General features: G+C 31.5%; 1 protein-coding gene across 1 annotated transcript in view; it reads right to left on the reverse strand.

Moving 5' to 3' along the window:
* Positions 1 to 7332: 7332 nt before the first annotated feature.
* Positions 7333 to 26155, reverse strand: part of nAChRalpha6 (nicotinic acetylcholine receptor alpha6) — a 531258-nt gene continuing 512435 nt past the window's right edge. The window contains exons 9-12 of the mRNA XM_065500448.1: positions 15062 to 15171; positions 14780 to 14994; positions 14528 to 14701; positions 7333 to 7592 (exon numbers count right to left, since the gene is read on the reverse strand). Of these exons, the coding sequence (XP_065356520.1) occupies positions 7508 to 7592; positions 14528 to 14701; positions 14780 to 14994; positions 15062 to 15171 (584 nt within the window). The 3' untranslated portion in view covers positions 7333 to 7507. The remainder of the gene's footprint in view (positions 7593 to 14527; positions 14702 to 14779; positions 14995 to 15061; positions 15172 to 26155) is intronic.

Raw genomic sequence — 26155 nt, forward strand, 5'->3', positions numbered from 1 at the left:
CCTGCAGGTGTATTAGCGATATTAATAACAATATTCGCAAAGCATTCGAATTTTTGTTGACAGTCAGGCGACACTTGTGTTGCTTAACTCATACCTCACTTCATAGGAAAGATATATTTAGGGTACGGCTATTAAAAATGGAATATTCAGGCACAATCTTTAATATGGCGAAACTGAATAACTCATATTAAATAACCGGGTGATATGTCATAGCTTTTTTAATAAATAAAATTATGTGCCTAAAAATATGCAATAAACAAAACAGTTACTAAAACGAAAAACAACAAAAACAAAATAGATCAATACCATGGTACAATCAGTTAGTTCTGCAATGAATCAATATTAGTTCTGTTTGGTAATTTGTATCCTTTGATAATGTTTTTTAAATAAAGCATTTTTATGCACATTATTTCATTTAAAAATACATGAAAATCCGCCCCCTAGTCATAGCTTTATTTAAGACAAATATTTAAAAAAAATATCAGAAGAAGAAAAGGCCGAATTGAATTTCTCCTAACTGAAATTTGACTGTACTTCTAAAAGTGAAAACACCCATACGCTGGTATTTGAAACATTGCCCGATTACAATGAGAAATTTACTATGCAATATATATAAATCGTAATCGGAGATATATTTCGAGTCTATTCGGCCCCACAGTTGGTTAATCTTCCAAAATACTGGTGCGATTGCATAATGATGTATGAACTACATAGACTTTAAGAAAAACAAGAAACCATTTGTGAACCCCCCAAAAAACTAACTGAGTTACAGGTCGATAAATTGACGAACATCACTAAAATTTTTTTTTTTTTAGAGATGTTAGACTTTGGTGTACTGTACCTCATCAATTGGGTCAGTAGTTAGGGAGATACGGATTTATAATTATTTTTTTAGGTCAGTATTGAACTTATTTAGCATTTCAGCTTTCTTGTAAATGAAGCAAACACACAAGGCGTATGATTAATTTTTATATAATCCAATACAAATAAAATAATCATTCGCCGTGGTGTTCTATGTTAATAAATATAAAATTAATTCCTCTCAGAACAAAAAGTACATATGTATGTATGCGCAATTACATTATGGGAGGATCCATGTGAAAGCGGACAGCAGTCGGATTTACCATCTCATACATAATATATCCAATATGTTCCTCATATCAGTGACTTTTTCAATGGAAACTCATTCCGATGTAAAACTATTGCGATTTGAAAATTGAAAAATTTGTTAAAATTGTCTAAAATGATATACACATAATTGCCCATAACTTTGATACAACTCAAAGTCCAGCATAATTTTTGATTCCATTTTAAAGGTAAAGATATTGTCTTTAAAATGGCGTGAATAAAATTGTTTACTTCCAAAAGGTTAAAATTTTCGGTGTATATATTTCAATGTAAAAAATATCAAAGATCGCGGTGTTATAAATTCAAAAGCAACATGGTATGGGGACACTTAAACTCTCTACTATATTCGTGCAAACAAATTTCGATGGAGACTCGATTAGTTCAGGAGTTATAAAGAAAATCTTTATTAAAAGTACGTTTTTTCATACAAATTCATATAAAAATTAAAGCACCTGTGTTTTACCATATAAATTGAAAATTTATTCCACTGTGTTCTGTTTTCTATTTGCTTAAATTTTTATATGATTTTATGTGAAAAAAACTACTTTTAATAACGTTTTTCTTTATAACTCCTGAACTAATCGAGTCTCCATCGAAATAATTTTTCACGAATATAGTAAAGAGTTTAGGTGTCTTCATATGCTTTTTTTTTAATTTTTAACATCGCGATCTTTGATATTTTTTACATTGAAATATATATTCCGAAAATTGACATTTAACCTTTTGGAAGTAAAGAAGTTTATTCACACCATTTTTAGGACAATATCTTTGCCTTTAAAATGGAATCAAAAATTATGTTGGTCTTTGAGTAGTTTCAATGTTATGGGCAATTTTATGTGTATATAATATTAGACAATTTTAACAAATTTTCCAATTTTCAAATCGCGATATTTTTTAAATGGAAAGGGTTTCCGATGAAAAAGTTTTTGATTTGAGGAACCATTTGGAACCGTAATATGTGTGGTAAATTTCATTAAAATCGAAGATATCAAATTCGAAAATAGCAGTTTTCTGTCCGTTTTTTATGGATTCTCCTTATGTCGAATCTTGTATATACCCTTCACCAAATTATACTTCAAAATAAAAATTTTAAATATTTTTAGGAAACCAAATTTTTTTTCCAAAGTGTTTTTTTTAATTTTTTGGAATTTTTTTTTTCGAATTTTATAAATTTAAAAAAACAAATTTTTTTGAAATTTTAGAAATTTTATAAATTTAAAAAAAATGTTTTGTTTTTTAATTTTTTTTTTAAATTTAAAAAATCAATTCGGTGAAAAAAAATTCGGTTTAAAAAATATTTTTTCCGATTTTGACCCATTGAAGGTCCAACTTACTATGGTCTTATATACGTCGCAAAGTGGCTCATTTTCGTTTTTCATCGGCCAAAACTCTGTAACTTTTGAACCGATAGAGATATTTTAGAATTAAACTCGGTTCAGCAGTTGTTGCGCAATTTAAGGTTGAACTTTTAATTTTTTATAGGATTTAGTATGAAAATGGAAATTTTTTGTTTTTTGAATAAGCTATACTTATTAAAAAAGTTATCAGCAGATAAAAACAAGTAAGGAAGTATGTTCGGCCAAGCTCGACTATATAATACCCTACACTATAATTTATTTTCGTGAATGATTTTGGGAAGCGGGTCTTATATGGGAGCTATGACTAATAATGGACCGATCGCCATGAAATTAGGTCGTGTGATTTACGTCTATATGAATGTTATTTCTATTGAATTTTATGTTTATACCAGAATTTTTAAGAGATTTATGCTCGTTAAAGTGATTTTCGGAAGCGGGTCTTATATGGGAGCTATGACTAATAATGGACCGATCATCATAAAATTAGGTGACATTAATTCAGTTTATATAAAACTTATTTGGAGCAAAATTTGTGTAGATATATATATAAATTAACCATTTACGACAGATATAGTATAACTTCGGGAGAACATTTGTATGGGTGCTAGGTGAAATAGTGAACCGATTTCAGTAATTTTCAATAGACTTCGTCCTCGGGCCGAAAAAAATGTATGTACCAAATTTTATCGCAATATCTTCAAAATTGCGACTTGTACTTTGCGCCAGTCATATGAACAAATAAAATAAAAATAGAACAAACATTTGGGAGTAATTTCATTCAAATGAAAAAAGTCTTCAACAAACAGGTCAAAACAGGTCAACAAGTATATATAGGCTTAAAGAGGACACTTTGAACTTTCTCCTGGTTGTAAAATTTGTTTAACCCCTTTTAACCCTAAGCACTTTTACTCCACTGAAATTCAAATTTGGCTAAAATATAGTACCTGAGAAAAAAATTAATAACACATCAGGTATAAACGGCACAATGACAAATCATATCAGCTCTTAAAGACTATTATCCTACCAACATAACAAAAGAAAAATCATCCAATTATCTATAATAGTTTGCGAGTAATGATAATTTACTTCTGATCAAATTTACAAAAATCACACTTTTATAAAGTGACATAAAATATTTGACTTTAACAGCATGCCACGCACACAATTGACAATATTTTTATCTAATTTTTTGGCTACCTTAGTTTCAATGTGTTTACTAATGAATGGCATTAAAATTTTTGAAATCGAAGTTAACAAAAAGTTGGACTTTTGGCCGATGAAATTGAGATATGAGCCACCGTGCGTCGTTGCAAACGTCTTTGACATATCTATCATTAGATATCCATATTGTCTATATTAATGATATAGGTAAAAAATAGGTAAAAAAAACGAGGTTGTCCTGTTTTTTCCCTCATATGTCAGCCACTTGTGGACCGATTTTACTGATTTTAAATAGGAAACTTCTCGAAAGCATGTCTGACAAAATTATTAAAGATTTGGATCCCGAAGATATCTGGGGTCTTCAGAAAATTGATTTCAACAAACAGACGGACATGGCTTAATCGACTCCGCTATGTATAGGATCCAGAATATATATACTTTATAGGTCCATGCTGGAAATCATCAGAACTAATGAGAACGAATAAATGTGAATGACATACTCAACAAAAACTTCATGTACATGAAACAGAGTTCCCTTTTTCATTCCTCTTTCTCCTTTCACCAACAAACTCAAATGTTTTGCAGCAAATGTTTCACAGTATGGATGGGGACTAACAAGCCCTATAATTAGTGCTAAGTTTGATTTTGGGCAAGTTTTCATTTCAATATAATTCAGCGAAACCTGCGAAATTTAGAAATGTTGTGCATTGATGCCTTTTAAAATGGTTTTGATTTTACTCAAAAATTTGTTATAGGTATAAAATCAAATCCTATCTTGGGCATTTCGCCTTTTATCCAATGATTTAGTTTATATTTTTTTTAATAGTTTTTTTTTATTGGATAAAAGACGAAATGCGCAAGATAGGATTTGATTTTAGACCTATGGCTTCTTGAGGAAACTTTCTTCGAATTTTCCATAGATTGCATTTCTGCTATACGATTTTTTACTTTTTGATCGTCCATACAAATCGACCCGGCCTAATGAATAAGACCCTGTCTATACTTGACAAACGGAACATCGAAATATGTGATAATACAAAGCAAAAACTTACAGTTATTTGCAATCGATATTTTTTTAAAAAAAGTTGGACCGAAGAAATTTTTTTCGATTTTGATCTTGAAGATGAAGTTTTTTTTATTTTATATATTCACAATTTTTGTTCTTTATGACAACTTTGCCTCAAAGAATAAATCAAAATTCCGAACTGTTTGCAAGATATGAGCCTGAGAAAATTACCACTTTTTTGCAAAAATGACACCGAGGCCCCAAATCTTTGGGGGAACATAAAGAAAGTGCATGACTTTGGGCAAAACTGGGAGACACGGGTCTTTTTTTTTGTTCCTTTTATCAAGTACTGGTGTCCGTATATGGTTATATTTCCATGACTTAAACACACAGTGTAAGATAATAAAGTCAAGGTAAAAAACGAAAATTTAAAAATTTCAACTTAAATACATATCTTTTTAAGTATAAGAGATATCTTAGAGAAATAAAACCTATTTTCATTATTTCCTGTTTTGTCTATATAGAAAAGTAAAATTCATTGCAATCTGTCCATATTTGTACAAGTTAAGATCTGTATAAAGTTTTGCACACCAGAGGTGGTGGACTTGGACTCACTTTATCTCACCTTGTATTTTAACACAGGGTAGTCACAAATTCCTTTTTCTGAAAGCTTATGTCCTACTATATGATTCGTTCCTACGTTATTTTGCAATCGGGCCAGTTGGTTAGGAGATACAGATTATTAATCATTCCTGCTTTGTTGTATAAGAAGCAAAACATACAGGACGTATGATTATTATCAAATTAATCAAATAAAAACAAAATAATCATACGTCATGCTGTTCTTTAACAAATTAATAATATTTTCTAATTCAATGAAAGAGTCAATTTACATGATAAAAAGCTGTTCGAAAGATCTAATAATAAAAAATCATAAAACTAATTCCTTGCAGAACTGTTTCAACAAAAATTACATATATATTTATGTAAGTTCAATCCCAATACATGGAAATAGTACGAGTACATATTAATTTACAGTGAATTAATTTTAACATTTAGGATTATTTTATTAAAAGATTTTCAAATAATATTAAAAACCCAAACAAATAATACAACCTCAGCATGGATTTGTTAAGAATTTTAGTTGTTGTTAGTTTTTATATTTTTAATTTTACTTGTTATATTACTTTACTTGACAAAATTTACAATGTTCCTATTTTTTTAATTTGTTTTTTTTTATAATTTTTTTTTCGTGTTTTTATAAAAAAATAATTTAATTTAATTTAAATTACTAATTCTTTAATTGGTTTTTGTAATACAACTAATTATGTATATGGGTGTGTGAGTTTTGTTCAACAATTGTTTTAAGAAATTATTTGTTGTTGTTGTTGTTGCAATGCAGTATTAGCTTTAATTTAACTACAATTTATTTATTTAGTTATTTACTTTAATTTAGTTTTATTTATCAGTTTAAGTAATTAATAAATATTATTTTTTTGTTGTTTTTTATTTGTTCATTTATTGTAGTTGCTTTCATAGGGTTCCACTGTTCCACTAGCTGTCTAACACTCTGTCCTGTCCTTTTTTTTAATTTAATTTAATATTGCACCATTAGAGAATGTTTTCTTTTTTTTTTTGTTTTGTCTATTATAATTTTAACAATATTTTATTATTATTTATTTATTTTTTTTTTTCATTTACTTTTGTATGTTTTAATTAAAAAAATCAATATAAATATATGCTCATAAAAAATATGTTCTTTTTTGTTGTGTTTCTCTTTTTGTATCATAATTTTCCTTCTTTGTTGCTGTCATTTTATTTATTTTTTTGTTTGCTCTTTTACTTCATACTCTTACTCTTTCTGTATTTCTTTTGCTGTTTGTGTAGGTATGTAAGTGTGAGTGTTTGTATGTATAAGATCGTGTGTTTGTTTGTTTACTTTTGAGTTGAAAAATAAATAATGAATCCTATATTTGTCTCTTTCTACCTGCTTGCATTTGTTATGAATGTATGTATGTATGTATATATGTATGTATGCATGTCTGTTTGTAAGAATAATTAAAGTAGTTTGCCTTGTTGTTGTTGTTTTTAAGTGAATTTAAGTTTTATTTTTGTATTTGTTAATTAAACTGTTTTGGTTTTTGGTTTTTTCTTTAAGTGTAGGAACAATCACTGTCTATTTTTTTGGTATTTTCTAAATTATTTGTTTAAAAATTATTTAATAATATTATTACTTTTTACCTTCAACTTAATTGATATCAATTGGTTTTATATATTTTAATTTCATTTTTGGTTTTGTAATTATTGACCTAATTTTTATTTTTAGTTTTCTGTTTTTGTTTTAATAAATTGTTTTTGTTTTTAACAGTTTTTCTTTATCTTTTTCTAACTGTATTTATTTTGAATTTTTAAACGGCAGTTGTAAGAATTTTTTTTGTTTGTTTTTGTTTTTCTTTAAATATTAATAAACCTTTTCATTTTGTCACGTGTATATAAAACAGGGTGTCATAAACAAATTAAATTTTGCTTATTTTTTTTTTGCCCACCCTGTTGTGGTTTGTTGTCTTAAAAACTATTTAACAGTTTAAATTTAATTTATAACTAATTGGTTTTTTCTTTCTTCTGTATGGTATATTTTTCCTTCTTTTATCCTGGCTCTACTATAATGTATAGTAAAATTGTTTAAATAGATTTTAATTTTGTTTGCGTTTTGTGGTTGTAGTTGTTGTTTTTGTTGGGGGTAGTTTTCTTTTGGTATCAACAAAATTATCCTAAGTTTGCATAAAAAGTATTGAGAACTTATAATTAATTTGCAGTATTTATCTCCAGTTTTGCATTTGTGTTGCATTTAATTCTATTGCACTATTATGTGAGGTGCCGACAGTAGAACTGTTACTGTTGCAATTATCGTAAATAGTGTAAAAACAATTAAACAAAATCTGCAATTGAAGGAAAATAAATAGGTGTTAAAATTTGGAATTAAAAATTTTGAAAAATGTGTTCTAGAACCTGAACTAGAACCTGAACTAGAACCTGAACTAGAACTGAACTAGAACTGAACTAGAACTGAACTAGAACTGAACTAGAACTGAACTAGAACTGAACTAGAACTGAACTAGAACTGAACTAGAACTGAACTAGAACTGAACTAGAACTGAACTAGAACTGAACTAGAACTGAACTAGAACTGAACTAGAACTGAACTAGAACTGAACTAGAACTGAACTAGAACTGAACTAGAACTGAACTAGAACTGAACTAGAACTGAACTAGAACTGAACTAGAACTGAACTAGAACTGAACTAGAACTGAACTAGAACTGAACTAGAACTGAACTAGAACTGAACTAGAACTGAACTAGAACTGAACTAGAACTGAACTAGAACTGAACTAGAACTGAACTAGAACTGAACTAGAACTGAACTAGAACTGAACTAGAACTGAACTAGAACTGAACTAGAACTGAACTAGAACTGAACTAGAACTGAACTAGAACTGAACTAGAACTGAACTAGAACTGAACTAGAACTGAACTAGAACTGAACTAGAACTGAACTAGAACTGAACTAGAACTGAACTAGAACTGAACTAGAACTGAACTAGAACTGAACTAGAACTGAACTAGAACTGAACTAGAACTGAACTAGAACTGAACTAGAACTGAACTAGAACTGAACTAGAACTGAACTAGAACTGAACTAGAACTGAACTAGAACTGAACTAGAACTGAACTAGAACTGAACTAGAACTGAACTAGAACTGAACTAGAACTGAACTAGAACTGAACTAGAACTGAACTAGAACTGAACTAGAACTGAACTAGAACTGAACTAGAACTGAACTAGAACTGAACTAGAACTGAACTAGAACTGAACTAGAACTGAACTAGAACTGAACTAGAACTGAACTAGAACTGAACTAGAACTGAACTAGAACTGAACTAGAACTGAACTAGAACTGAACTAGAACTGAACTAGAACTGAACTAGAACTGAACTAGAACTGAACTAGAACTGAACTAGAACTGAACTAGAACTGAACTAGAACTGAACTAGAACTGAACTAGAACTGAACTAGAACTGAACTAGAACTGAACTAGAACTGAACTAGAACTGAACTAGAACTAGAACTGAACTAGAACTGAACTAGAACTGAACTAGAACTAAACTAGAACTGAACTAGAACTGAACTAGAACTGAACTAGAACTGAACTAGAACTGAACTAGAACTGAACTAGAACTGAACTAGAACTGAACTAGAACTGAACTAGAACTGAACTAGAACTGAACTAGAACTGAACTAGAACTGAACTAGAACTGAACTAGAACTGAACTAGAACTGAACTAGAACTGAACTAGAACTGAACTAGAACTGAACTAGAACTGAACTAGAACTGAACTAGAACTGAACTAGAACTGAACTAGAACTGAACTAGAACTGAACTAGAACTGAACTAGAACTAGAACTGAACTAGAACTGAACTAGAACTGAACTAGAACTGAACTAGAACTGAACTAGAACTGAACTAGAACTGAACTAGAACTAGAACTGAACTAGAACTGAACTAGAACTGAACTAGAACTGAACTAGAACTGAACTAGAACTGAACTAGAACTGAACTAGAACTGAACTAGAACTGAACTAGAACTGAACTAGAACTGAACTAGAACTGAACTAGAACTGAACTAGAACTGAACTAGAACTGAACTAGAACTGAACTAGAACTGAACTAGAACTGAACTAGAACTGAACTAGAACTGAACTAGAACTGAACTAGAACTGAACTAGAACTGAACTAGAACTGAACTAGAACTGAACTAGAACTGAACTAGAACTGAACTAGAACTGAACTAGAACTGAACTAGAACTGAACTAGAACTGAACTAGAACTGAACTAGAACTGAACTAGAACTGAACTAGAACTGAACTAGAACTGAACTAGAACTGAACTAGAACTGAACTAGAACTGAACTAGAACTGAACTAGAACTGAACTAGAACTGAACTAGAACTGAACTAGAACTGAACTAGAACTGAACTAGAACTGAACTAGAACTGAACTAGAACTGAACTAGAACTGAACTAGAACTGAACTAGAACTGAACTAGAACTGAACTAGAACTGAACTAGAACTGAACTAGAACTGAACTAGAACTGAACTAGAACTGAACTAGAACTGAACTAGAACTGAACTAGAACTGAACTAGAACTGAACTAGAACTGAACTAGAACTGAACTAGAACTGAACTAGAACTGAACTAGAACTGAACTAGAACTGAACTAGAACTGAACTAGAACTGAACTAGAACTGAACTAGAACTGAACTAGAACTGAACTAGAACTGAACTAGAACTGAACTAGAACTGAACTAGAACTGAACTAGAACTGAACTAGAACTGAACTAGAACTGAACTAGAACTGAACTAGAACTGAACTAGAACTGAACTAGAACTGAACTAGAACTGAACTAGAACTGAACTAGAACTGAACTAGAACTGAACTAGAACTGAACTAGAACTGAACTAGAACTGAACTAGAACTGAACTAGAACTGAACTAGAACTGAACTAGAACTGAACTAGAACTGAACTAGAACTGAACTAGAACTGAACTAGAACTGAACTAGAACTGAACTAGAACTGAACTAGAACTGAACTAGAACTGAACTAGAACTGAACTAGAACTGAACTAGAACTGAACTAGAACTGAACTAGAACTGAACTAGAACTGAACTAGAACTGAACTAGAACTGAACTAGAACTGAACTAGAACTGAACTAGAACTGAACTAGAACTGAACTAGAACTGAACTAGAACTGAACTAGAACTGAACTAGAACTGAACTAGAACTGAACTAGAACTGAACTAGAACTGAACTAGAACTGAACTAGAACTGAACTAGAACTGAACTAGAACTGAACTAGAACTGAACTAGAACTGAACTAGAACTGAACTAGAACTGAACTAGAACTGAACTAGAACTGAACTAGAACTGAACTAGAACTGAACTAGAACTGAACTAGAACTGAACTAGAACTGAACTAGAACTGAACTAGAACTGAACTAGAACTGAACTAGAACTGAACTAGAACTGAACTAGAACTGAACTAGAACTGAACTAGAACTGAACTAGAACTGAACTAGAACTGAACTAGAACTGAACTAGAACTGAACTAGAACTGAACTAGAACTGAACTAGAACTGAACTAGAACTGAACTAGAACTGAACTAGAACTGAACTAGAACTGAACTAGAACTGAACTAGAACTGAACTAGAACTGAACTAGAACTGAACTAGAACTGAACTAGAACTGAACTAGAACTGAACTAGAACTGAACTAGAACTGAACTAGAACTGAACTAGAACTGAACTAGAACTGAACTAGAACTGAACTAGAACTGAACTAGAACTGAACTAGAACTGAACTAGAACTGAACTAGAACTGAACTAGAACTGAACTAGAACTGAACTAGAACTGAACTAGAACTGAACTAGAACTGAACTAGAACTGAACTAGAACTGAACTAGAACTGAACTAGAACTGAACTAGAACTGAACTAGAACTGAACTAGAACTGAACTAGAACTGAACTAGAACTGAACTAGAACTGAACTAGAACTGAACTAGAACTGAACTAGAACTGAACTAGAACTGAACTAGAACTGAACTAGAACTGAACTAGAACTGAACTAGAACTGAACTAGAACTGAACTAGAACTGAACTAGAACTGAACTAGAACTGAACTAGAACTGAACTAGAACTGAACTAGAACTGAACTAGAACTGAACTAGAACTGAACTAGAACTGAACTAGAACTGAACTAGAACTGAACTAGAACTGAACTAGAACTGAACTAGAACTGAACTAGAACTGAACTAGAACTGAACTAGAACTGAACTAGAACTGAACTAGAACTGAACTAGAACTGAACTAGAACTGAACTAGAACTGAACTAGAACTGAACTAGAACTGAACTAGAACTGAACTAGAACTGAACTAGAACTGAACTAGAACTGAACTAGAACTGAACTAGAACTGAACTAGAACTGAACTAGAACTGAACTAGAACTGAACTAGAACTGAACTAGAACTGAACTAGAACTGAACTAGAACTGAACTAGAACTGAACTAGAACTGAACTAGAACTGAACTAGAACTGAACTAGAACTGAACTAGAACTGAACTAGAACTGAACTAGAACTGAACTAGAACTGAACTAGAACTGAACTAGAACTGAACTAGAACTGAACTAGAACTGAACTAGAACTGAACTAGAACTGAACTAGAACTGAACTAGAACTGAACTAGAACTGAACTAGAACTGAACTAGAACTGAACTAGAACTGAACTAGAACTGAACTAGAACTGAACTAGAACTGAACTAGAACTGAACTAGAACTGAACTAGAACTGAACTAGAACTGAACTAGAACTGAACTAGAACTGAACTAGAACTGAACTAGAACTGAACTAGAACTGAACTAGAACTGAACTAGAACTGAACTAGAACTGAACTAGAACTGAACTAGAACTGAACTAGAACTGAACTAGAACTGAACTAGAACTGAACTAGAACTGAACTAGAACTGAACTAGAACTGAACTAGAACTGAACTAGAACTGAACTAGAACTGAACTAGAACTGAACTAGAACTGAACTAGAACTGAACTAGAACTGAACTAGAACTGAACTAGAACTGAACTAGAACTGAACTAGAACTGAACTAGAACTGAACTAGAACTGAACTAGAACTGAACTAGAACTGAACTAGAACTGAACTAGAACTGAACTAGAACTGAACTAGAACTGAACTAGAACTGAACTAGAACTGAACTAGAACTGAACTAGAACTGAACTAGAACTGAACTAGAACTGAACTAGAACTGAACTAGAACTGAACTAGAACTGAACTAGAACTGAACTAGAACTGAACTAGAACTGAACTAGAACTGAACTAGAACTGAACTAGAACTGAACTAGAACTGAACTAGAACTGAACTAGAACTGAACTAGAACTGAACTAGAACTGAACTAGAACTGAACTAGAACTGAACTAGAACTGAACTAGAACTGAACTAGAACTGAACTAGAACTGAACTAGAACTGAACTAGAACTGAACTAGAACTGAACTAGAACTGAACTAGAACTGAACTAGAACTGAACTAGAACTGAACTAGAACTGAACTAGAACTGAACTAGAACTGAACTAGAACTGAACTAGAACTGAACTAGAACTGAACTAGAACTGAACTAGAACTGAACTAGAACTGAACTAGAACTGAACTAGAACTGAACTAGAACTGAACTAGAACTGAACTAGAACTGAACTAGAACTGAACTAGAACTGAACTAGAACTGAACTAGAACTGAACTAGAACTGAACTAGAACTGAACTAGAACTGAACTAGAACTGAACTAGAACTGAACTAGAACTGAACTAGAACTGAACTAGAACTGAACTAGAACTGAACTAGAACTGAACTAGAACTGAACTAGAACTGAACTAGAACTGAACTAGAACTGAACTAGAACTGAACTAGAACTGAACTAGAACTGAACTAGAACTGAACTAGAACTGAACTAGAACTGAACTAGAACTGAACTAGAACTGAACTAGAACTGAACTAGAACTGAACTAGAACTGAACTGAACTAGAACTGAACTAGAACTGAACTAGAACTGAACTAGAACTGAACTAGAACTGAACTAGAACTGAACTAGAACTGAACTAGAACTGAACTAGAACTGAACTAGAACTGAACTAGAACTGAACTAGAACTGAACTAGAACTGAACTAGAACTGAACTAGAACTGAACTAGAACTGAACTAGAACTGAACTAGAACTGAACTAGAACTGAACTAGAACTGAACTAGAACTGAACTAGAACTGAACTAGAACTGAACTAGAACTGAACTAGAACTGAACTAGAACTGAACTAGAACTGAACTAGAACTGAACTAGAACTGAACTAGAACTGAACTAGAACTGAACTAGAACTGAACTAGAACTGAACTAGAACTGAACTAGAACTGAACTAGAACTGAACTAGAACTGAACTAGAACTGAACTAGAACTGAACTAGAACTGAACTAGAACTGAACTAGAACTGAACTAGAACTGAACTAGAACTGAACTAGAACTGAACTAGAACTGAACTAGAACTGAACTAGAACTGAACTAGAACTGAACTAGAACTGAACTAGAACTGAACTAGAACTGAACTAGAACTGAACTAGAACTGAACTAGAACTGAACTAGAACTGAACTAGAACTGAACTAGAACTGAACTAGAACTGAACTAGAACTGAACTAGAACTGAACTAGAACTGAACTAGAACTGAACTAGAACTGAACTAGAACTGAACTAGAACTGAACTAGAACTGAACTAGAACTGAACTAGAACTGAACTAGAACTGAACTAGAACTGAACTAGAACTGAACTAGAACTGAACTAGAACTGAACTAGAACTGAACTAGAACTGAACTAGAACTGAACTAGAACTGAACTAGAACTGAACTAGAACTGAACTAGAACTGAACTAGAACTGAACTAGAACCGAACTAGAACTAGAACTGAACTGGAAGTGAATTAGAAGTGAATTAGAACTACAAATGAACTACTCCATTTTCGTTTGTATTGTATTTCAGTTTCTAATTGTATTTCAGGAATTTTCAATTATATTTCAATTGAAAATTTCTGAAATACAATTAGATATTTCTGAAATACAATTAGAAACTTCTCAGATACAATTGGAAATGGTGTAGGGGTGAATGCTTAGGATTATCTCTATTATAATAATGGACTTTTTATTAATTTAGTCTTTTTTTCTTTATTACTATTCAGCATTTTTAAATAACTATATAAGTACTTACCGATCCACAACCATTGCCGCGAATTTCCAATCGCTTATTAGCTCAGCCTCATCATCTGATTTGCGCATGCGCGCCGTTATAAATTGCAATTCTTTGAGAATTAAATGTAAATCCTTATGATTACAGCCTATGGCATTATGATGTTCCTCAACCGTCGTTGGACGGCCAAAACTCCTACATAAAATAAACAATATTTAAATTATTTACAAAAAAAACTTAGTTTTAATATTCCATGTTCAGAAATAAACATACGCTGATGAGCCAATGGCCGTTTGAGACCCCGATACTGTATGCCGGAAATCATCATCAATGTCTAATACATTGGCTAATAGGGATTTGGAAGAACGTTCTTTTAACTCTAGCTCTTTCATGCGATTCGTTAAGAGTATATGTTTTCTAGTGATTTTACGACCTGGACGACTCATGCATAAAATCCAAGGCAGCCATTGTAAAAAAACGGAACGTATCTAAGATATTAAACAAATTGTAGATATTAGACAAATTTTGTTTTTCCCCTATTTAGTTTTTACGTACCCAAGGCTGCATTTCATGTATATCCGCTGTACGATGATGGTAATTTAATACCACCACCGTTAAGACCACCGATGACGCCACCATAAACATAATACAATTGAAATAGGTACCTAAATGCAGGGGATTTTCGAAAAAATAAAACAAAAATGGAAATGGAGACTCATTAAAAACATTTGTAAATTTTTACTGTAATTAACACACAACAAATATACACACAGAACTTGTTTTTTTTTAGTTTTGTTTAAATAAAAAAGTATTTTAATAATTATGTTGATTTTTTTTTTAAATTTTATTCAAATATGTTTTTTAAATTGTAACTACTATAGCGTTAAATACTAATAGAGTGAGAGTGTTGGTGTTTTTTTTGTTTGGTTTTCAACATGCAAACTCTTGCCAAAAAAATGCATTATATGTTTAAGTGAAATTAAAAATGAGATGCTTAATTATGTATTAATAAAACAAAATTTAACTAATTTTCAATACAAAAATACGAAATATGTTTAACATACATATAAACCTAAATATATTTTATTATAAAACTAGAAACTAAAAAACGCTGGGGAACTTTTCATTCAAACTTTGCATGATTCCTTGTTATTAACTCTATCCTTTCCTTTAGCTCTTATTTAATCCAGAGATTCTGCATTAAGATCAAGGCCTATCTGCCCCCCTCACAATTGAATATGTTAGGAATTGATTGTGGATCCAAGACATAAGCTGGGCCGCTCAATGCTATTTTACATTAAGTCTGCATCTCCATTCCTAACTCAGTTGTTCCAGAGCTACTCTTGTATTCCCTAGTATGTTCTATTTTGCGTTAGCTATAGTTGGTGGGTGTCCTTCACGTCTGTCATATTCATGTGATATCCTGCCACGAATGGCGAATCTATGAATCAAAGCTGTCATATATGATCCTGTACAAGGCATTGTATGTTCTCCTCGTACGTACGAAGGTCTTTCCAACTGTATGATGTTGTTGTTAGGATGACTCCTCCTATGATATGACCGGAAGAACAAATTTGTATTTCAGAAGGTTCGAATATTTCTTCACTTTGTATCACACAACGAAGGTGATTACATTGGAGCAGCATAGCCAAAAAGGTTTATTTATTCATGTTCAAAGTGCTGCCTCAGATTGCTTTAAGAACTTTATATCAACTTCGTTTACGTTCGTGTTACTGCTGTGGCATAAGCCGACCATACCGGATCTGCATAGCTAATAAGGTTTCATTATCCAGACTCTAAGTGCTACCTCCGATCGCTTTGAGAACTTTGTTTCTACTTTGCTTATCTCCTTGTCTTCGAGTTTCACAATTGAAATTTGAGTTCCACCGACTATAACTCCAAGAGCGAGATTTTTTCCTTCATCTAGGTGGTAAAGAGTGATATAGATGACTTTGTTGGTGAGAGTTCCCGATTACGTCTAGGAAGAAATGTTGTTCAACAATATTTAAATTGTTATATATGAGAAATAATATATAACAATTTAAATATTGTTGACCTCCGCTTTATTGAAAATCACTTCCAATACTTGAGGAGAGACGGAGTATTCAGAGAGGTAGTATTTAAACTGGAATTGTTGATCAGGATCTCTGAAGAGCTCATTATTTAGTTCATTAACTTTTGTATCTAAACACAATGAACGACTGGCAATCACACTGATAATTCTCGATCCATCTTTTTATATTGTTATGGACTGTACATAAACTCCATACTTTTAAAGTGATTTTACTGGTTTGAGACTTGTTTGATATGAGTGACCCTTAATGGTGGTAAAATACATTTTGATGATTAGCTGTTGGTAGGTGACAGGTAAGCTGGGGGAGGAGATGAACCTCAAGAGTCTTCGTGAAAAGAGATGAAAATTATGATATTCCTCTGGGTCCTATAGCATTGGACTGTGGTATTTCTCAGAATGGAAGATTGTGAAGTTTGACAAGACAACATGTGATTGCCGAGCTGCTGGTGGGTCAGCGGGAGAAGAAGATGAACTTCAAGAGTAATCTTGAAAAAAGACACAAATATTGATCTTTCCCATGTTAGAACATCGGGATGTACGCTTTCCAGGAATAAGATGTAAATTGGATATTAAAATCCGTTGTAAGGTACTCGACTATCTCAAGGTGTTTTTGAATTGAAATGTAAAACTATAGAGCGTCCAAGCCTGGAACGTAGTACAGTTTGACAAAAAGTCTTCGTTTCGTTTTGCCCGTTTCAAAGCGGTCAAAAAAAATAAAGCGAAAACTCAACTGTCCGCTCTCCAAAGTGTTTCAACATCAGCATTGATATTCCATCGGGCCCTACATTCTTGGATGGTTTAGCTGGATTGATGGCATCTGCTCGTCAGTTGTCGTGTAAAACTGTGAAGTTTTAGAAGTGTTGTTTGCAACACTTCCATGCGGGTAAAAAGCTGCTGGTAGGCGATGTATCACCGGGGGAGAAGATGAGCTTATATATAGTGAAAAAGGTGAAAATAGTGATATTGGCCTGTATGATTGTCTCACAGTTGCGTCATTACTATGTTTGAGGATCGGAATCTGACAGATTAAAAACCATTGTAAGGTTCTCCACTGTCCGGTATATAAGTGGTCGCAGTGGTCGTCTCTAAAGCCTTGAATAGATTGTCTAAGTTGATGGTCGTTGACACTTCAGTTGCCGTATAGAACTGTGATGAGTCCCAGAATGGTAGGTTGTGAAGCTAGGGAGGAGATGAACTTCAAGAGTCTTTGTGAAAGAGGTGAATATAAACATATTGATTAAAAATCGTCTTGGATATAAATCACAAGTTAAAATCCGTTGTATGGTATTCGATTGCCTGTTCTCTAAGGTATTTCAATTGAAGTGTAAAACTATAGCGCGTTCCAGTGATAACTCGACTACCCGATTTCCAAAGTGTTTCAACATAAGCATGGATATTCCATCGGGCTCTATGGCCTTGGATCGTTTAGCTGGGTTGATGATATCTGCTAGTCAGTTGTATTGAAAAACTGTGGTATTTCCCAGACTGGAAGATTGTGAAGTTTGGGAACAACACTTCTATTCGGTTGACTAGCTGCTGATTAGTACTGTTCAGTGGTGTTGGCTTGTATAACTGTCAACACAGTCGCATCTTTCCCATGTTGGAAGATCGGGATGTACGCTTTTTCCAGGCATTGGATGAGTATTACTGACGGACTAAAAACCATTGTAAGGTACTGCACTGTCCGCTCTATATGTCAATATCAACATGGTCGGCCCTTATTGTGTTTCTAAGATGATGTCCATTGCCACTTCAGTTGTCGACTGCAACTGTGATGTGTCCCAGACTTGTAGGTTGTGAAGTAGTGTTTATAAACCGGTTAACCGAAAAACCGGTTTTTCTTTCAAATCTCGGTTTTTTGCGAACCGGTTAATTTAAAATGTTGATTTTCGGTTAACCGACAAACCGGTTTTTTAAAAAATCGGTTTTTTATAAACACTATTGTGAAGCAAACAACACTTCTTTTCGATTTGGCCATCATACGCCACTCAACAAAAAGCCGAAAAAATCAAGCGAAAACTCGACTTTCCACTCTCCAATGTGTTTCAATATCAGAATGGATATCCTGTCGGGCTTTATAGTCTTGGATGGTTTAACTGAGTTCATGGCATCTGCAACTTCAAATGAATTGCAAAGCTGTAGCTGGGACGCACTGGAAGGTTGTGAAGCGAAAAGTCAAATTAAGCGCGAACTTGACTGCCCGCTCTCCGAGGTATTTTAACATCAGCATTGATATACCGTCGGGCCCTATAGCCTTGGATTGCTTTGCTGATCTGATGACATCTCCCACTTCAGTTGAAGTGTAAAACTGCAGCGCATCCCAGATTGGAAGGTAGTAATGTTTGGCAACAACTCTTCATTTCACTTTGTCAATTTCAAAGCACTCAACGAAAAACCGACAAAAATCAAGCGAAAACTCCAAGATATTTCAATATCAGCATGGATATAAAGTTGGGTCCTATAGTCTTGGATGGTTTAAATGCATGGATGGCATCTGTCACTTTTTTGGTCCATTACAGGGGTCTCAAAGAAAAGCAGACAAAAAATTAAACGAGTATTTGACTGCCAACTCTCGAAGGTATTCCAAAATCAGCATTGATTAATCAGGCAGTGGTTCCAAGTTCCGACAACTTTAAGATAAGTCATTATATAGGAGATTCCATCTCCTAGTGTGTACCACGAACAACTAGTGATCAGTAATCACTGCTAGTAGATTACCCAAGGTGAAATATGAAGCAACCCTTGCCGCAAAATGCAACCAGACAACAAAGGATAATAAATATCTTACCAAAGTGTAATATTTCCACTAATAGATGTGACAGAATTTGAACAGAATGGATAATAATGGGATGAAGTAACGAGGATAAGGAATAACCAAAGAATCGATTATATGATTCAAAATTAGGCGATCAAAAGGGAAATGTTAGTAAATACTTTCGTCTGCCAGATCATAGAACTGTTTTCCATGAGATCATGTCGATGATCATGGTTGAAGAGAATTGATAACCTAAGGAACGATAATGTTAAATCTCGAAAATAAACTCATACTATAATTGCGAAAACCTTGAGATAATATCAAGCCATTATGACACTATCGGAAGGAAAAAAACAGACAAGCTGGAAAATATCAAATCTTCCAAAGATTTAAGGATGAACTGAGGGTATGGCCAATAAACGAACATGTCAGAGAAAGTCAGAACTGTACAGTTGGCAATGCGTATATTATTCTTTGGGGAAACCCAAACATAAGGAGAATAAAGGAGTTTGTGAAACTGAATAGCCCAACACTAAGAAGATTAGTTAATATGTTAACTGGAGAAACAGACCTGAAGTCACACCTAGCTTGTAGCCGTTTATCTCTCAATACGAGCATGAGATGTGATGAAGAGGATGAAACTGGAACATTAACTGTGCCACAGTCCTGTTTTTAGTCGAATTAGAGACGAACATTTTCATAAGGAATGAAAATCAGTAAGAAATTAACTTGTGGTGACTAGGTGCTTAATATAGCGGACCATTTTTAGGCTACTGGCCAGAAAAGGGAAACAAATTTCCTCAAGAGTGTACAACATCGCACAATGGGTATTAAACTGCCCCTCAACTCATCCTAGCCTAATCATAGAGTTCCTCCCTAACCAGGAATTTGCGCGATAAAAATATTACCCAGATAAAATGGTCAAGCTCTGTATCCAAGAGCAATTCTTAACTGTTTTTTAACTGTTTGTTAGTAAATTTGATACAATAATGCTTTAATTTTCTTAAAGTTTTCTATTCATATCTTAAAATAAAAAGTTCCCCTAAATTAAAATCATTTTAAAAAACTAAAACTACTTCAATATATTATTTATTTACTTGCTCTAATTTCTACAACATGCACTCAATTTTGTTAATACTTTTCCTAAATACTTATGTATATTTGAATGAATGAATAAAAAATGTTTAATCATAAGAAAAATAATTGTAATAATAATGAATTTTTAAAATTATTAAAATATTAACTTTATTTATAGAATTTAGCTCATAAAGAAATACGATTATTTGTAATATATTTTTTTTAAAAGAAACAATTTATGAATTATTTAATTAATTTGATTTAAGAGAATAGAAAAAATATATATATATTTCTTTTAGTCATTTTTGATACTTGGAAAATTTATTTGTTAACAAAAACTACTTTTCAAATGAGTTTAGAGGTGGGGTAGAAAAATAAATTCGAACTCTACTATTTTTAACATAAGTATAAAAAGCTGCTGGTTGTTTCAGTTTAAGATTTCGTTTTTTTTTTAATTTAACATGATAATGATTTAGTTTGGTTTTAGTTTTCTTTGACATGATTAAATGACAAGTATTTATTCAAATTTAATTAATTTAATTTAGTTTTCTTTTTAAATTTTCAATTTGTTGTGTGTTGCAATGCTGCAGTTTAATATTTAAAAATAGAGAGAAAATGATAAGGTGGTATTTAAAAAGAAATTAAAAACTTTAAAGAATATATAATATAAAAGCTATACAATGTAAAGTAAAACTCAATTTTATTATTTGGAAATTTAAAACGGATAGTAGGCAGTAGAATTTTCAACTCTCGATCTTGCTTAAAATATTGATTTTGGTAAAAGAGAGTTAAAACTAATGATCAATTTATAAAAAAACTGATATAAACTGAGCTAAAATTTAATGATTGAAGCTAAAATTGAACTTTATAAAGACCTACGATAAAAGCTAAAATTGAGCTTTATAACGACCTATGATTGAAGCTAAAATTTTACTTTATAAAGACCTATTATTGAAGCTAAAATTGAACTTTATAAAGACCTACGATAAAAGCTAAAATTGAACTTTATAAAGACCTATGATTGAAGCTAAAATTGAACTTTATAAAGACATATGATTGAAGCTAAAATTTAAGTTTATAAAGACCTATGATTGAAGCTAAAATTGAACTTTATAAAGACCTATTATTGAAGCTAAAATTTAACTTTATAAAGACCTACGATAAAAGCTAAAATTGAGCTTTATAACGACCTATGATTGAAGCTAAAATTTTACTTTATAAAGACCTATTATTAAAGCTAAAATTTAACTTTATAAAGACCTACGATAAAAGCTAAAATTGAACTTTATAAAGACCTATGATTGAAGCTAAAATTGAACTTTATAAAGACCTATGATTGAAGCTAAAATTGAACTTTATAAAGACCTATTATTGAAGCTAAAATTGAACTTTATAAAGACCTACGATAAAAGCTAAAATTGAGCTTTATAACGACCTATGATTGAAGCTAAAATTTTACTTTATAAAGACTTATGATTGAAGTTAAAATTGAACTATATAAAGACCTATGATTGAAGATAAAATTGAAATTTATAAAGACCTATGATTGAAGCTAAAATTTATCTATATAAAGACCTATGATAGAAGCTAAACTTTAACTTTATAAAGACCTTTGATTGAAGTTAAAATTGACCAATATAAAGACCTATGATTGAAGCTAAAATTGAAATTTATAAAGACCTATGATTGAAGCTAAGATTTAACTTTATAAAGACCTATGATTGAAGCTAAAATTGAACTTTATAAACCCCTATGATTGAAATTAAAATAGAACTTTATAAAGACCTATGATTGAAGTTAAAATTGAACAATATAAAGACCTATGATTGAAGCTAAAATTTAACTTTATAAAGATCTATGATTGAAGCTAAAATTTAACTTTATAAAGACCCATGATTGAAGTTAAAATTGAACAATATAAAGACCTATGATTGAAGCTAAAATTTAACTTTATAATGAACTATTATTGAAGATAAAATTTAACTATATAAAGACCTATGATTGTAGCTAAAATTTAAATTTATAAAGACCGATGATTGAAGCTAAAATTTAACTTTATGATGACCAATTATTGAAGATAAATTTTAACATTATAAAGACCTATGATTGAAGTTAAAATTGAACAATATAAAGACCTATGATTGAAGCTAAAACTGAACTTTATAAAGACCTATGATTGAAGTTAAAATTTAAATTTATAAAGACCTATGATTGAAGCTAAAATTGAAAGCTACAAAGACCTATGATTGAAGCTAAAATCTAACTATATTAAGACCTAACTATATTAAGACCATGATTGAAGTTAAAATTGAACAATATAAAGACCTATGATTGAAGCTAAAATTTAACTTTATAATGAACTATTATTGAAGATAAAATTTAACTATATAAAGACCTATGATTGTAGCTAAAATTTAAATTTATAAAGACCGATGATTGAAGCTAAAATTTAACTTTATGATGACCAATTATTGAAGATAAATTTTAACATTATAAAGACCTATGATTGAAGTTAAAATTGAACAATATAAAGACCTATGATTGAAGCTAAAACTGAACTTTATAAAGACCTATGATTGAAGTTAAAATTTAAATTTATAAAGACCTATGATTGAAGCTAAAATTGAAAGTTACAAAGACCTATGATTGAAGCTAAAATCTAACTATATTAAGACCTATGATTGAAGCTAAAATTTAAATTTATAAATACCTATGATTGAAGCTAAAATTTAACATTATAAAGACCTACGATTGAAGTTAAAATTATACTTTATAAAGACATGCGATGGAAGCTAAAATTTATCTATATAAAGACCTACGATTGAAGCTAAAATTGATCTATATAAAGACCTATGATATAAGCTAAAATTTAACTTTATAAGGACCTATAATTGAAGCTAAAATTTAACTTTATTAAGACCTATGATTGAAACTGAAATTTAACTTTATAAAGACCTACGATTGAAGCTAAAATTATACTTTATAAAGACATGCAATTGAAGCTTAAATTTATCTATATAAAGACCTATGATAGAAGCTAAACTTTTGAGATTTATGAAAAGTTTGGAAGCTATTATGAGGCTTTTGGAATTATTTCTGTTATCCTAAAATAAAAATTGAGTTTTACTCCAAAATTTAATTTAAAATGAAAATCTAAACATAAAAAATACAAAGAAAGATTTAAGTTTACTAAAATATCTTAAATACACTTAGAGAAAAGGCTCATTAAAGCTTTATAAAAATAGTTTTGTAATTTTATTAATATTTTACAGCTTTGTTAAGGCAAAAATTTGAGGATTTGAGACATGCTTAAAATTATGTTAAATATTTTAAATTTCTTTTTTTAAATATGTATAGAGTTTTTGTTTAAATTCTTTCTTGTTTATTTCAGTTTATTGGGTTTGAGTTTTATGTTTCATAATGCACTTCTAAATTGTATTTTTGTTTGATAACCAAAATTTTTTTGTTAACTGGTGAGTTTTTTTTTTATTTTAAATTTAACAGGCAACTACATATGTTTTGTTTTCAAACGTTTAGCTGGGGGTTTATGGAAGAAAATAGAAAATGGTTATTTAATTTTTTTTTTAAAGGTTAGTAGAGTTTCTGTTTTTTTTTAATGTTTCAACTTAGAGCAATAGTTTTAGAGTCTAGGATCAAAAGAGCAGTTCAGTTTTTTGTTATAGGTTTATAGCAGAATTTTATGTTTCATTTTCTAGTTTAAACGTTAAAAAATGTTTGAATATGTAGTTTCAATTCTAGTACCTAATAATGGCACGGCCTCACTAGTTTTGGTGATAACGTTACCAACCAATAGTGAAAATACGGTTTGTGATAATAAGATGGTAACACCTGTAAGAAAATTAATTAAATTTTTTCTTTTTTAAACTTATTTAATTTGGTAATTTGTTGCTGGAGACATTGCGTTTTTACGTCGATGTTTGTGGGGGCCATGTTAAAAAGCAGTTATGGTTTTGAAAGCCAATGCTTTGGGGTTAAAGTTTAGAGTTTAATATTCTAGTTTAATTTAAAAGTGAGAAATTATCTAAATTGTCATAAATTTTGTAGGTTAATAGGCAAGTAAAGGCACTTCTTAAAGTTAAGTATATTTGAGTCGTACGATCTTTATAAGATAATGTGGAAAGCTGCAGAACTAGAACTGAACTATAATCTAAACTAGAAATTAAACTTAAACTAGAACTAAAACAAGAAACAAGAACATGTTCTAGAACCTGAACTAGAACCTAAACTAGAACCTAAACTAGAACCTAAACTAGAACCTAAACTAGAACCTAAACTAGAACCTAAACTAGAACCTAAACTAGAACCTAAACTAGAACCTAAACTAGAACCTAAACTAGAACCTAAACTAGAACCTAAACTAGAACCTAAACTAGAACCTAAACTAGAACCTAAACTAGAACCTAAACTAGAACCTAAACTAGAACCTAAACTAGAACCTAAACTAGAACCTAAACTAGAACCTAAACTAGAACCTAAACTAGAACCTAAACTAGAACCTAAACTAGAACCTAAACTAGAACCTAAACTAGAACCTAAACTAGAACCTAAACTAGAACCTAAACTAGAACCTAAACTAGAACCTAAACTAGAACCTAAACTAGAACCTAAACTAGAACCTAAACTAGAACCTAAACTAGAACCTAAACTAGAACCTAAACTAGAACCTAAACTAGAACCTAAACTAGAACCTAAACTAGAACCTAAACTAGAACCTAAACTAGAACCTAAACTAGAACCTAAACTAGAACCTAAACTAGAACCTAAACTAGAACCTAAACTAGAACCTAAACTAGAACCTAAACTAGAACCTAAACTAGAACCTAAACTAGAACCTAAACTAGAACCTAAACTAGAACCTAAACTAGAACCTAAACTAGAACCTAAACTAGAACCTAAACTAGAACCTAAACTAGAACCTAAACTAGAACCTAAACTAGAACCTAAACTAGAACCTAAACTAGAACCTAAACTAGAACCTAAACTAGAACCTAAACTAGAACCTAAACTAGAACCTAAACTAGAACCTAAACTAGAACCTAAACTAGAACCTAAACTAGAACCTAAACTAGAACCTAAACTAGAACCTAAACTAGAACCTAAACTAGAACCTAAACTAGAACCTAAACTAGAACCTAAACTAGAACCTAAACTAGAACCTAAACTAGAACCTAAACTAGAACCTAAACTAGAACCTAAACTAGAACCTAAACTAGAACCTAAACTAGAACCTAAACTAGAACCTAAACTAGAACCTAAACTAGAACCTAAACTAGAACCTAAACTAGAACCTAAACTAGAACCTAAACTAGAACCTAAACTAGAACCTAAACTAGAACCTAAACTAGAACCTAAACTAGAACCTAAACTAGAACCTAAACTAGAACCTAAACTAGAACCTAAACTAGAACCTAAACTAGAACCTAAACTAGAACCTAAACTAGAACCTAAACTAGAACCTAAACTAGAACCTAAACTAGAACCTAAACTAGAACCTAAACTAGAACCTAAACTAGAACCTAAACTAGAACCTAAACTAGAACCTAAACTAGAACCTAAACTAGAACCTAAACTAGAACCTAAACTAGAACCTAAACTAGAACCTAAACTAGAACCTAAACTAGAACCTAAACTAGAACCTAAACTAGAACCTAAACTAGAACCTAAACTAGAACCTAAACTAGAACCTAAACTAGAACCTAAACTAGAACCTAAACTAGAACCT

The sequence above is a fragment of the Calliphora vicina genome, chromosome 2, assembly GCF_958450345.1.
Source record: "Calliphora vicina chromosome 2, idCalVici1.1, whole genome shotgun sequence".
NCBI classification, from domain to species: domain Eukaryota; kingdom Metazoa; phylum Arthropoda; class Insecta; order Diptera; family Calliphoridae; genus Calliphora; species Calliphora vicina.